Genomic DNA, 12,093 nt, shown 5'->3' on the forward strand with positions numbered 1-12,093 from the left:
TCCTTACAACATACTCAGTAACAAAAGACAGGTATGTTCTAAATTATAAGCTAAAACAGCTCCAGCCGGAATGCTGCTTCACAGACATCAACAGATCTGATATCTGAAAAATTCTGGCTGGGCTTGCCAACCAGAGACACTTACTCAGCATGTTATTCAAACTGCTGGCCTTGGCACTAGCACACATAACAGGCTTAATGCCATCTAAGCCTGGGACTTGAAACAAGGGTTCTTCTGCCCATCCTTAAACTCAATCAACAAGGAAGTGAGTTGCCAACAGGAAGCCATTAAATAAAGTTGCTGTCAGTATATAATCTTTATAGAAAGAAAGCCTTTCTAGAGACCATAAAGCAACTCAATCAAATCTATGCTCTCATAGTTTACCAAAAGTTCAAAATTAATGTATTATTTTGCATGACATGGAAAAACATTCACTCCCCAATTCTTTTCACAGACTTCTGGTTACTGGTAAGTTATGACATGCTCTAATAGTTCGCTGTAAGATTAACTGCTTAAATTTAAATAAGATTAAAGTAAGTATCACTAAATATATGCCTGAAATTGTTCAGTTCCTATGCTGGCTTTTTTTCAACCACGCACAACAGGAGAGATTAACTACCTAGAACCTGACATTTGCACTATGGGTAAATATTCTCATTATACTGCAATATCTACAACATAGAAAATGCAAAATTTCCTTTTAAATTACATTATCTTTGTCACTTTGAGACATGTCAGATTGCCTTTTCAAAATGGCTAGTTACTTATTTGCATTTCTAAATTACTACACAGATATCCATTAGACCCATGGACTATATGTCATTCTGGTATCTCCACAGGGCATAAAAAGCATTCAGGATGTGGACAGATGCTCTCTTGACAACATTGTCTTAGTACTGGAATCTAAAAATATATATGTAAATTTTACACTGAGCCTTTTAAAAATCACTATATACCAGGCCAACTCAACATCTGTTTGTGCAGTACATTTGCATACTGCATTTGCATTGGGTAAAGTACATCAGAACTGTGTCCATTTCTATTATAAACATAATTTGAAAGGCTTTATGATTTCATTATGTTAGATCATGATGCCTGTTAAAAACAAGTACATGGTGATTAATCACATTCTGTGGAAAACCAGTTCCTCTCAGCTCTGAAATTATGTAAATTTAAGTCAGCTCTTTGCCTTATATCAGAACTAATCTCCTCTGGGGTGACCAGATCAGGTCTATTCATGTTAAGAAAGAATTGCAAGATACATGTCAGAAATCAGTTATTACTTGCAGAATACAAGTGTCTTCCTGATGACTGGGCCAGCTGCAGTGGATTTAAAACCTGACAGACAGCAAGCAGAAGGACTTACTGAGTTTACTTCAGGTATGCTATTGCATCCCTTCCCCACTCCTCCAGCACATTATCAGAAATTATATGCCTTTGTACATGACAAAAGAAATGTTTTCAGGTTTGGAACACTACAGCCCATCTGGATGGAACTCTGTGGCAGATGAAAATTCCTGTGCGTTAAGAATTTGATGTCAGGTTCTTCTTTAGGGAAGAGCTAACTCTCAAATACAGTTTCATGAGAGTATTCTATAGGTTCTGAAAGTGAAATCAGAGATGAATGTTTGAGAATGATGAATATTTTAAAAGACATTTTAGATTAAGAACTCTTACTGAAATCCATGTGAGATATTAATAGGTTTTGCCCTACAACTTAAAAAAGGTCACAGCTCTGAATGACTTTTAGCATCAGTCTCAGTATTTTGCCCTCACTTCAGGACATGAGTATTAATTTCATTTCCAGCTCTAGTCACAATGCAGTTATTCTTTTATCACATAGCATTGGTATATGTTATAAAGAAGTTTTTAAATGGTATATCCTAATTCATACAAACCAGGACAGTAATATGTCAACATGATTCATAAAGACCAAAGTGAAATATTCATGGAACTACAGATGCAGTTTGTGTGGATTATGTGGGAGGAGCATGCCATTGTAAAAACTCATTTCAAAACTGGCCAAATTTTCCATTACTGGGAATACAAGGCTAAATTCTAAGACCTGATACCATTTTTCACATAACCTCTCTGCAATACTCGCATCCTAAACACAATTTATAGCCTAAAGTCTCACGCAGCTAAAACTCTCCAATTACACAAGGCTCTCAAGCAGTCAGTGGAACACTGAAGGAAACTGGCTCCAGATTTCAGCAGCAGAGTGGGCTTGCACAGCTCTCAACCCTTCCTCAGTGCTCCTTCCTCCACTGACTTCTTATTACCATCACAACTGTAACTGAACTGAAAGAGGATAGCATGCTCAGATGATAAGGTATCCCTAAATGAAGACATTGAGCTCTGAGTCTGAAAACATTGTCAAAGTAGTGATGGAAAGAACAGTTGAGATTTCAAGGTTTGTTTTTTTCTTTGTAGCCTGAACAAAACCAGGAGTGATATAAGCAAAATGCAAACCAAAACAACAACAAAGAAAATCTCTGCTCAGTCTTCAAAGCAAAATTTTTCAAGTAGTGCCTTCAGGATCTTTGTTCACTATCCCATAACAATCACTGTATTATTGTGTTTGTGGCATTCTACAGCTGCCCATCATATTGCCATCCTGTTAGAAGTACCTTGCAGACTTGCAGGCATAATTGTCTAGACTCCAGTGCTGACAGAGCGAGGTCATGGCTATCAAGCGGTACATTCCATGCAAGAGCAAAGTTTCCGTTTCTTGTTTTTGTTGGTGATACCAGGTCCTTGCCATCTAGTAAGGGCTCTTGTCTGTTCTGATATTCCAGACTGCTTACCTCATCCGCTCCACAAGCATGCAAACCCTTTGAGTCGCAGTCTCCTGCAATACAGGAAGTGAATGTCCAGAGGACAAAACAGTGAAGGGAGAGATCTTTCAGTGTATCTACGAGGTCATTTCTTGCACAGTGATGAATGTGAAGAACTCTCAACAAGGTTAATAGGAATTGTTCAACTCTTCTCTGCAGTACTGTCACACTAGCACAAGGCCAGGGCTGCCCCTAACCCATTTGGTGTTTTGGGGACATCTCTCATGCCAAAACACCCTGATTCCCTAGAAGCCCTCTTCTTCATTCATCAATAGCTACAGTTACCAAAAAGGCAAACATATCACAGCTGGGAAGTGTGTGTGTGGAGCAAAATACAACAAAATATACATTGAAAGAAACCGAGATCACAGAAATTATCACAAAGGAACAATAGAAAAGCACTGCTGCCTAAGATTCCCTGTAGATATGCTACTGAAGATCCATACTGCTGAATTCTGAGCCCAGAGCCCTCAGTGTAAATAAACCTAATGAAAATCAATGGCTTTTGACCAGCCTCCCAACAGAAAAGGCCTAAGAAACTCTTCCAAAGTCACTATCAGATAACCTTGAATACTAAAATACATACTAAAGTTGGGGATCTGTTTCTACCCTATAATTACATCTTTTTCAGTAACGTTTTTTAGGTTTTGGTGACTTTTAATAATGCAGAATGACTAAGAAAAAAGCATCTCTTTCCTGTTCAATCAGACCTTAGATTAAATAATCTGTGAACAAAGTAAATACAAATTACAAGGAAAATTTTTAGACATCAAGGAAATGCCCTAAAAGAAAACCTAACAAAGAGCAAGACATAAAAATTACATACAAGAGACATACAAATCAAAACTTCATCACTGGAGATCATCAAAACCAGGGCTGGCAACTCTCTGGCAAAGGCACTATAATAGAAAATGCTGTAGGAAAAGCAAACGGCTTAGAGGAAACCAGAAGCATTTTCCAACTCTAACCACCGGTGAATGAACCCATTCAGCCCCTGCATCCCTTTGACTACTCACATCTGTATTTCCACACAAGAAATATTGTTCAAAGGGGCCAGTCTTCCCAATATTAACTCGATTATGCAGTATATTCTTTGCAAAACACCATTAAGCTTTGGAAGTGGATTTTTATTTCATAGGCATTAAATCATAAACTCATAAAAATCTCTCCTTCTCCTGTTTCATTAACACAGATATACTCTGCCATTTTGGCTAACCACAGAATACCAAAAGCTAAGAGCCTTAACAAAACTACCAATGTGTGAGACTGAGGCAGAGGTGATGCTATACTGGTCAAATACTTTTAAGGTGTAGTCAAAATTCTCAAGAGTTAAAGCCAACAATAGTGAAAATTTTGAATTTTGCAAGCAACCAAGAAGGAACTAAAGCAAAAAAGTATGTTTCTCCAGCAAGTCAGCTGCAGCAAAGTAACTCCTCAGCTGGCACTTCTGAATCTGGACACATCTCTGGGGAACAGCATGAAAGTTGAATTACAATACTTCAGTACTTCCAGGGAAAATTCAATGCTAGTCATCCCTCATAATAACACTAACATGTCCTGTATCATCTGTAAACCACTCTTTCTCTGCATACAAAATTTACATGCTTTTGTTTTTTTCCAGAAGTTCTACAGGAAGCATTTAAATACACAGTGCCTCCCATGACCAAGTAGTTTTTGAAAACTTCTATCCGAAAGTAAAAATACAGTATGGATCCTTTGACCTCTTAGTATACACCTGAACAGGGATGATCTAATGATTCAAGTCTTTCATTGCCTAAAAATCACTGGTAGTCTTAATTAAAAAAAAATAGAAGATACACACTTCCATAACTAAAAATACAACTGACACTTTGTCCCCTTATTGGCCGTTTCATCAGAGAAGCTAATGAACAACCATGAGAAAAGAAACATCACCTTAGAAGGAAATGTCTCCTAGACATTTACCTGTCCAAGTCATATTTGACGCACAATGGCAGAGCAATGGACTTAAAAGAATGGGGGGTAGAGGATGGGAATCAGGATGGATTTACATGATCATGCCCAAGAGACTTCCATTCTGTTGGATTGAGAATTTCAGTCTCCATACTCATCTATCAAGCAAAAGATGCTGTATTTCTATTTGCACAAACCCTTTTTTATTTCTTGCCATCTTCATAGCTTTAAATGCAAGATCAAATTTTACAGTAAAAAAGTTGCAGATTTGACAATTCGTAATCTTAGCGAGATACAACACTTGTCATCTTACGTGAAAACTGCTCAAATACATCTCATTCGTGATAAACAAAACCAAAACTGAAAATATAGAGTGTAAGATTATAAATCCAACCCAGTCTAATTATCAGAGGAAATTTCTTACGCTAAGTCTCAACTAACCTATCATTCAGAAGATTCTAATCTCAAAAATATGGTTATATATCGCCGCCTACCTCCAAAACTCTGCCACTATGTCTGTGTGCGCAAGCGCTGTGATGACTTTTTCAAGATGTACTTCACAACCACTATTAGACTCTGAATCTGTATGGTATTGTTTCTGTTCACCTCTATGTAACACAGTGCTTGGCCTCAGAATTTCACGCCTTTAGTGGAAGTGCTTTTCTAAACTTGGAATATTGTGACCACGCCATCAAATAATCAGAATCTGTTAGAAATTATTAATTATGATCAATAATTAAAGCTTTGCATATAATTGTAAAAGAGTTAACTGTGTAAGAAGACAACAGAAAAGTAGAATAGTTAGTTTTCACAAGCCTTATTGAAAGACGACTTTCTAGCCACTTCAAGTCTTTTTTGTTTCTTTTTGATTGTCTACAACAAAACATAAAATTGAAGAGTAGTGCCAAACAGAGATCTGGCATTCTACATGGAGACTGCATTACATTCACAAAGTTAGGGTTGAGCACAGAAGGCAGGAAAGAAATGAAATCTCAGAGCACAGGAAATGGAAACTACCACATCTAGGTAAAACTGTCATTAAGAATGTTAAGGAAGAAAAGAATAAGCCTACTTTAGAGTTGCAGGGAACATGTGCCAGTCCTGAAGGTAGAAAGGCAGTGCCACTACAGAGAGGATCAAAACTTGCTGAGTGCCATATTTGACTTACCGGATAGCAATGATAAAACTGAAAGGAGAATCTAATTCAAATTCAGTAAAAGCAAAAACTGAAACACTTTGATGACAAACATGAAAAAAAACCATAAGGAACCCCCCCCCCCCAAAGTTCAAAATAATAACTAGCAACCACACAGCATTTCACAACATCATATGAGACAAGTACAAAGGTACCCACCAATTATTCTCATTTATTCTTTCCTTCTAAGATACACAGAGATTTTATAGATAAGACATACAAATGAACTGCAGTTTGTATCTGTTGACAGTAATTTCACCCTCAGCTCTATATCCTAAATAGCTCGCTCTCCTTTTGGCCCATATCACCTGGTTCATTAGGGCTGACTGCCATTGTCCAGCTTCTAGCTTAACTGCAGCTGAGCAGCTCTTGAATTAGTTGTAGAAGTGGTGGTACTTCAATACCAGAGCTTAGCATACAACCAGCCGGACTAAATAAATAATGAAGCATGGTATTCCAACAGATAATATAAATACACTTTCAGCAAATTGCTTGGGTCCAAAGGTCAGTCAACTTGTTTGCTCTGTCTCCAAGAATTTGTAAATCTCAACATGATGTTTAAACACAAGCATATACAAACATCAAAGTTCAATGCTGACATATTTTACACCTCGAAGTTGTATGCCAAAATAGCTCTATACCACACATAGAAAACTGTAATGCATGTGTCAGGAAGTGACAAAACACTATCCCAAACTAAATGCAAATTTTTCTTTAAATATCCTCTCACTCTGTATTTTTCCTCTTCTTTATTCTCTATTTACTCTCATTCATCCTCTCTCACACAGGGAAGTATTTATGCAGCTGTCTAATTTCATGATTCCTCCCTCTCATTACCCATAAAGTGGGAGCTGAAACTTTAAATCTCAAGCCTCAGTTCAGGGTATGTGTATTTGTATTGCAGACTGATTCACACATACCGAGATATCTGTACTTATGAAAACACAGCATTTCAAGGTAAACCACCAGTTCCTGAGCTAGAGAATGGACACACCAGCTACACTGGCATTTCTAGGCTGTTGTGCAGACAGACAAGCCTCTCAGCCTCTCTTTCCTAAAGGAAACATGCGAACAATCCCACAGCTCCTATTCGTGTGGTGCTTTTCTTCTTTGCTGGGTTCTCATTCATCCTACCGTTGAACAGCTCTGGGCTGGCCAAAAGCAGAAGGCACAAGAAATTAATTTCGTGAATGGAAAACCATCGGGGTGAAAGTGAACTCTTCTCTCCACTTTCCCGAGAGAATGCATTATCAGGACCGAGAGCCAGAACCCTCCTGCACACACCATTTGCCCCTTTCCGAGTCAAGCCCCTCTCCTCAGGGGTGACACGCGTGGCAGCGGCACTCTGGCTGTCCTAAGGAGAGCTACAGATGTGCTCAGCCTGGAAGGCTGGAGCCGGCAGTCAGCTGCCCCCCTCTCTTGTTTGTACGCAGTCCCAGCAACCAGAACTGCCAGGAAGCAGCCTAGTAAACAGAAAAGCAAGTGAGCACTAGCTTCAGGCATGGGAACCACATCGCTCTCCTCTCCCTGCCACAGGAAGCCTGGGCTGGAGCAAAAACCTCTCCTTTGTCAGCAGAGGAGGATTGACGAGGGGCTCCCTTTCTCACTGTCACATTTTCTCAGATGAGATGGGGAAAGACAGGACACAGGGAAGGAGGAGTGGGCAACTTCTGAAATGTAAGTCAACGTAATGGCCCAGCACACCAGGGTTTGGCAAAATTAGTGCCCCTTCTCCGCTCTCACCTTTTCAAAGCGATCCCATCAATCCCACCTAGAGGCGAGGGAAAAGGCTTTTAAGTCTCCGAGTCGGAGGACTCCCCAGTAGAGCAGCAGGTGGGAGCTTCCTCCCCCCCTCCCCTTCATGCCGATGCTCACCTTTCTGGCTCCTCGTTTAGCAAACTCCCTGGCCAGATGGCGGCCGATGCCTCTGCCCCCTCCGGTGATGAGCACATTCTCCCCGGACAGGTCTCGGAGCTTGGGCGGCAGCACCATGCACACGGCAGCTTTCACCACCAAATAAACCATCTGCACGGGGAAAAGCAGCAAAGCGCCCAGCCACTTCCAAATCATCCTCTTGTTCCAGGCAAGTCAGGAAGGCAAAATTCTCTTCCAACCCTTCACAGAACCAAGTTAACAGAGAAAGAAAACCAATACCCTTCATGCACCCCCAGATGGGTGACAAGTCTTCAACCCCCTTCCAGAACTTGGGGGCAAAGAGATTCTTGGACTGGAAAAATCCTTCTCTCCCCCTAAAAAAAATTGGGGTAGGAGTAAAGTAGTGCAGAAGACCAAGTCACTCCCCTGTTTCTTGATCGGTGTCCTCTGGGATTGTCACATGCAGGTAAAACGGTTTCCTTGCTTTTTAACTGGAAAACAGTTTTTTTAAATTAAAAGAGAGAGAGAAAAAAGTAGAATTAAAAGTAACCATACAACCCTCTGCTTCAAAAACCGACATAAAAATCCAGTATCCAAATGGAAGGTTTTTATTCTTGGAGAAATAAAACGAAGCAGCCTATGTCTCCAAATTTCAGCCTGCAGTGCCTTCCAGGCAGCTTATTTCTATTCTTAGACTCAGGAAATTGCTTAAATAAGACAGAATTGCCAGGACCTTCTTTTTAAGAAAGGCTCTATTCAGGGCAAGGTTGTTGTTTTTGTTTTAATATCTATAAATATCTATAGACGTTCTGTCCTGAGCCGGTTGCAAAGGTTGAGCTGATAACCGCCTCCTTCTGCCCCCTCTCCTGTTTTTTTCACTTGGAGTATCTGTGATCACAGAGCAGGAATTATGCCGTACACTATTTCAGCTCTGGCTCTTACTCATTTCTCCCTATTGCTCTCTCTGCCTATCACAGCCGCGGCGCTGGGGAGTTTTTATACCCCATTAAGCCTGATTGACAGTTAAAGTGTTGGGGAGATTTCACTACTGTTTCTGTGAGTGGCTGGCTTGGCTCTCCCCTCCCCCAGAGCTATCTCGGAGCCACCGCACATAAACTCACACATGCAGGCAGGCTGAGCCGTACGCTCGCTTCGGAGCTGCAGCGCGCAAGTCGGGGCTTGCTGCGTGCCACGTTGGGCTTGCAGCTGTAGCTGAAGTACACTGTAACCGAGCCAGGCAACCCCTGCCTCCTCCCTAACGTACACACACCAGAAAAGAAGGTGCTGTGGTCTGACTTGAGCCCAGGAAAAAGCAGTTCCAGGAACAGCCGGGGTTAAGGCTGAGTTCAAGGGAGCTATCTCTGCCTTACGGAGCTCTGGCAGAGAACTGCTTGCCCGGGATAAGCTGGCGTGGAGGGCGAAAACTTCTTTCAGCCCTAGATTGCCAGGCTGAATCCAGCCTAGGCTGATAATCGTCAAAATCTATTACCGTTGGAACGATGGTTTGATGGACAATGTGACAACGCATGGATTTTCCAAGCTGGAAGATGCTTGCATTGCTGAAAACTGTTGATTTAGTAGCAGGGCAATAAAAAAGCCAGGCTCTGAATGAAGGAGGGAGACTCACTTGCTCATGACAAAGGGTGGGTTTTTTCCTCTCCTTTTCCAAGATTTTTTTGTCCCGTTATGAAGGCATAGTTGCAACACAAGAAGGTCTCCATAGCACTTTAAACTATGTTGTAACAGGAGAAAGGGCAAATTGTACTGTAACTAGGTCCCCTGACTTGGTTGTTTGCACTGCTAAGCATTAGGCAGGTAAGTTATGTTCTCAATTGCACTGATTAAGCATTTCTGAGGAGGATCTAACTGCACATTTGAACCGAGAGCTCTTCATACACAGTTAGTTGTGGCAGCAATCACAAATAACCTAATATACAAAGCTTTGAGGATGTCAGAAGATGCTCCGGGATGTCAAACCTCACATTGCTATCTTCACGGCTGAGCTGGAAAGAACTTCGTTTTTATGACTATCTATCACTAAGAATGTGCGAAAATGAATCCAATCCCGCAGGTTAATTCAGGAGGTCTGGATCTATATCCACTATCCTGGGAAGCCATCTAGTGGTAAAAACTAGAATTACTGAAAAATGACAAATTCGAAAGACATTCTCGAACTTCTTTACATCTATAGTTACTAAAGCACCACTGCACTGCAATTGTATGAGTCTAAGCCTCTATACGTAGGTAGCCAAGTTATATTACCCAACCAATAGAAGTGAGTTAGGATGCTGAATCCCTTTGAAAATAAATTCAGTTTTATGCTTTGGAATCAAACAGGTATCTTTTGTGAACGAGCATTGTTCAAAGTGGCCATATGGTAACAGAGTGTTCAGGGGTTACTTGTGTGCAAAAAGAAGAACAACCAAGTTTCTGGCACCACCCACATTTAAAACCTGTATCAAACATAGTTTTTTTTAACACAAAATATGAACAATATCTAAATCCTTCAGTTTCAGCTCTGTTAAAAGTTCCACATAAGTTTTCAGAAAAAAAGAAAATAAAATTTAGAGAGAAACTTGCAGAGTTCTTACCTTTAAATGCCAGATTACATCATATGAAATAAGCCATATGACTATCACTGCATCATCATTAAGTGTCAGGAGAGAGGTTTTTGGAGAGAAGAAGATGAAGCATTCTAACCCAAAACCGTAAGTCTGTACATATTGTCAGAATCGGGTGGTATTGCTTAACTTAGCTGCATCTGAAAGAACCAGAGCTCAGAGAATTTCCATTGCCGCTTGGCAGCATTTAGCACCTGTGTGTGTTTTTACAGAAATGGAGCTAGGGGAGGCACCTGGCATTACAATTTTCCTCTCAGTCCAAAAACTCTGAAGGGGAGAGAGAAATTACACAGAGAGCCTAGTGTCTGGTTTAAACAAGAATGACTCAGTGTCTGGACTGGTAACAAATATAACAACTTTCTGGTATGGAAATAAGGAGCAGTGTTAAAAATGAAAGGATATGAAGTTGATCAAAATAAATTTGATTTTTTCATTCCTGAGTTCAGTCTCTTTATGCATAAATCACCACAGACACATTTAAAATTGAAAAGCCAGCAATATTACACAGTTAACCTATTCAGATTTCAGAACAAATTAATTATTAATTTAAAACATTTGTAGGTCCTTTAACACCAGTGGGAATGGAATAATCTTGTGAATATTGATTTCATGTATCTGTTTCCAGCTTGAATAATATTCCAAAATGTATTGGAAGTGGGTTTTTTTCATTCATTATGATTTCAGTTTATTGATCTATGTGCAAAGTTGCTACCAAATTTGGAGTGGGACTAAAAAGACAGTTCTAAATATTTAAAATTTTCCTAGCCTGCTCTTCATATTTCATGAAAGTATAAACTATTTTACTTCTTTACTACTTTACTTTAGATTTACCTTGAAGCAGTGAAAAGCAGTAGTTACTACATAGTACAAACGTACAAAAGCAAGAAGCAAAAGCAGGCTTACAGTAAAACTGAAGTACTGCATTTTGCCTGTAATAAATATGATGAAAAATATATGCAAGTTATTTTAAAATATTTCACCTAATTCAAACAAGAAGCCAAATAGCTTTGAATTCTACACATACCACACAGAACACTGAGAACAGCTGAGGTTTGTCCCTTTTAATTGCAGTTCCACTCTGAAAAGTGGCAAAAAAGTAGTATTCTGGGATTTCATCTGATTGTTGTATAGTAACCATTGCACTCTTTTTTGGCAAGAGGTCTTTTTCCAAACTGTCACCTTTACAAAACCAACACGTGCTTTTGTTCAAAAAGTTCATCTCTGTTAGTGAAACCCCCTAAACTATACCTTCACATAGGTTTGACTATCCAAACTGCTTTTAGTAAATATCTGTAGGTGCAAAGAGACACTTAGTACATACCTTTGTTGATGGTAACAAGGATCTGTCACATCACAGCAGTTGTTCCTAATTAGAAGTTAAAAGTTGTCCCCAAGTGAATCCCTTCCATGTTTCTACTCAGAAGTCCTTAATCAGTGCACTGGAGCATTCAGTAAGCAGGCCTGTTAATTTTGTAAAATTGCATCAGTTGCTAATGCTATCACTTAGCTGCAGAATTAAATTTGCATTTTGGATAGTTGCATAATAATGAACTATTTGTTTCCTATACAGACACTCACAACAAAGCATAAATTGCAAAAAAAACCCCAACAACTTGGTTTAAGCCATTTTCAT

At 39.7% G+C, this 12,093-nt stretch overlaps 1 protein-coding gene across 3 annotated transcripts in view; it reads right to left on the bottom strand.

Moving 5' to 3' along the window:
• The window catches only part of DHRS3 (dehydrogenase/reductase 3), a 28,642-nt gene extending 19,663 nt beyond the window's left edge, over positions 1 to 8,979 (bottom strand). The window contains exons 1-2 of one of the 3 annotated variants that reach the window (XM_075027480.1): positions 8,961 to 8,979; positions 7,840 to 8,330 (exon numbers count right to left, since the gene is read on the bottom strand). In XM_075027480.1, coding sequence (XP_074883581.1) covers positions 7,840 to 8,034 — 195 coding nt within the window. In that variant the 5' untranslated portion in view covers positions 8,035 to 8,330; positions 8,961 to 8,979. Of the gene's footprint in view, positions 1 to 2,630; positions 2,811 to 7,839; positions 8,818 to 8,960 lie in introns of those variants that run through there. The other 2 variants (XM_075027479.1, XM_075027481.1) reach the window with 2 other exon arrangements.
• Positions 8,980 to 12,093: the final 3,114 nt, after the last annotated feature.

This window comes from Buteo buteo, chromosome 5, assembly GCF_964188355.1.
Source record: "Buteo buteo chromosome 5, bButBut1.hap1.1, whole genome shotgun sequence".
Lineage (NCBI taxonomy): Eukaryota > Metazoa > Chordata > Aves > Accipitriformes > Accipitridae > Buteo > Buteo buteo.